Below are 2,635 nucleotides of genomic sequence, written 5' to 3'. Positions count from 1 at the left end.
ACAATTTTTGTAAATAGGTAACTTTTTTTGGAATCTTCTATAATAACGGAGATATCGTACTTTGACGCACCCTGTATGTCGCAAATCTACTTCTTTTCAGTCCAATTGAATTTGAATTTTAAATTTATCATTCAAATATTTCGAAAAGCGTCAAATATGTTTTAGAATAATCAGTTTTAATATACCGAGTGTTCTACAAGCTCTATGACAAACTTTGACAGATGGTAGCTATCATTTGTCATATAGAGCTTGTAGAACACCCTGTATAGTTGGTATTATATAGTTCTGTACAGACAAAGCTAATACTTAATAATTATTGTCTAAGTTATGCCGAAGGCAACAATCTGCTCGAAATCTGCAAAGCAATATAAACTGTAAAAAAATTGCTTACCTATCGTGGTGGTTGTATTTGTACTGGTATTACTGAAGACTGGGTTGTTGTCGAAGTTTGCAAAGGACGACGTCGACGTGCCATTCTGCACCTTCGACGACTGCGAATTGTTACTACTGCCCGTACTACTAAAGATATCGGCCTTATCGAAGTCGGCCACGAAAACGGCAGATCCATTGATATTATTGTTATTATTTATATGATTCCTGTTCACTTCCGGCCTCGTCCTGTGCGCATTCTGGACCACGCCGTTGGCTTTGAACGGTTTGGGTTCCGAAACTAGCTGCGCCGCTGACGTCGGCCTCGTGTTGTTGGGCGTCACTTCCGGTTTGCTGAGCCCCGGGTCCAGGTAGTACCTGCGCCTCTCGTATTTCTCCACCATGAAGTCTTTGATGGCCTGCTCGTCGCCGCTGGGTAGAGGCGGCGAGCCGTCGTAGAGACCCAACCAGACCCGCCGGCAGTAGTCGTTGCCCCGGCTCTTCAGGAGATCAATTTCCTCGTTGGTGAACGTCGCCATCGAGATGGACTTGACTCTGTGTGGTGGTGTGATGCCGCGTCTGCAACAAACACATAATATAAAGCCTAATTCAGATCTATAAACAATGTTTCAATTCAAATTTTTCAATAAACGCCCGATGCGGAAACAAAAACATGGTTGTTTGTGCCTGAACAAACAATTAAGGACAGAAGTAGTATATTGTATGTAATTATTTATTATTTAATAATTTAGTAGTTTCATATAGGTAGTTTGAAAATATCTTACAACATAGTACCTTATATTTATAATTTGTTTAGCTTTTCCTGTAATTGGGTGTAACCTGCAGGAAAATAAAATTATTATTATTGTTATTATTTTCAGTAACAAAGAAACTGCCACATTTGACTTTTAAGTCAATTTTACAGCTAGTGTTTTGATAACGGAAATAGAGTTCAAAACGTAAGTTGTGTGATGTATTTTAGTGCTTCTTGTATTATGAGGAATTGTCTCACTGTGATAATTCTGGTTAAGTACAACTAAATTTATACAATCAACTCTTTGACTGACCGTTTTGGCTCAAAAGGTTATTTAGCAGAAATACCCACTTAAATAAAAAAAAACGAAAAAGTGATAGTATATTCTCCTCTTATATTCTTTACTTTATTTTCAAGGTTCTAAGCTGATTCAAACAAATTCAAAATGTTTCTAAATAAAACCTAAGTAAAGATGTCTAACTCCACATATAAGATTCATGACTGATGATATCGCGGGAAACAATTCTATAGCTAACGCGCAAAAAAACATACTTTCTTACTAAAAGTTCACATGTCTAAATCAAGATAAAACCCAAATTACGGTTATAATGATGATAATATTTTGGTGATATGTTGATTTCATTCTCATATGCTTACTATGGAAAATGTATCGTTCCTATTATAATTTCTTGTGTTTAATATAAATTATTATTTTATAATTTCTCGCAAATCAGTTGCAGTGGATTTGAGTTTTTTGCGCAAGCAACAGAGTTACTCTATAGGCACTATAGTACTCTATAGGTACCCGAACTGACATTGAATTATACTCCCAATAATCAGAAACAGCTAGTAATAAATAATTATTCAAAATAAAAACCAAAAATGATATGTCTAAATATAATTAATACAAAAACTCATACCAGTATATAGTACACTATGTCCACATTAGAAAATATTAATTCGGTTTCAATATTTCAAGGAATATATACAGGGTGGTCCGAATTTTATGCAGGAAACTTCGAGGGTAGATAGATCTCTTTAAAATAATATGTGTTTGCCTTATAAACATAGGTCTGGAACGGCCCCGTTTTAGAGATACAGGGTGTTGAGGTTTTAAAAAAAATTGATTTTTTGTTTATATCGCACACTACCTCACAGGTGGTGTAGAAAGGAGTGTAAATAATTTTGTTGANGCTGAGTTATTTAAAGAAAACTACTAAAAAAAATTTTTTTCACGCTTAAATTGTTAATAATTTTTTTTCCTGATAAGATACTTTGTCAGCAAATTAGCCTGTTATTGTACTCATCATTTAAAGTATTCCTGTGTAGTTATTTCCGAGTTATCAAGAAAATGTCACCAACAGTAACTTTTCGGCCTCTGCCGACTGGAGTCATTTAAAAATCGGTTTATTTATGGAGATATAAAATAAAAAAGTTTTAACTGCAATTTGCCCATTTTTTGTGAACAAACATATCCACACTAATTTGCTAATTTTTGTGTTTAAAATGTTT

The 2,635-nt window shown here is 34.5% G+C and overlaps 1 protein-coding gene across 1 annotated transcript; it reads right to left on the bottom strand.

The window, feature by feature from the left end:
• Positions 1-391: 391 nt before the first annotated feature.
• Positions 392-942, bottom strand: LOC108916257 (arf-GAP domain and FG repeat-containing protein 2-like; the record flags this gene model as incomplete). The annotated part of the gene is made up of 1 exon (XM_018722467.1): positions 392-942. A coding segment is annotated over exon 1 (517 nt), but the record flags the coding sequence as incomplete, so codon positions are not given.
• Between the last annotated feature and the right edge of the window lie 1,693 nt (positions 943-2,635).

This window comes from Anoplophora glabripennis, unplaced genomic scaffold, assembly GCF_000390285.2.
Source record: "Anoplophora glabripennis isolate ALB-LARVAE unplaced genomic scaffold, Agla_2.0 scaffold3180, whole genome shotgun sequence".
NCBI lineage: Eukaryota > Metazoa > Arthropoda > Insecta > Coleoptera > Cerambycidae > Anoplophora > Anoplophora glabripennis.
Note: the sequence above shows the minus strand (reverse complement) of the source record. Positions and strands in the feature narration are given on the sequence as shown.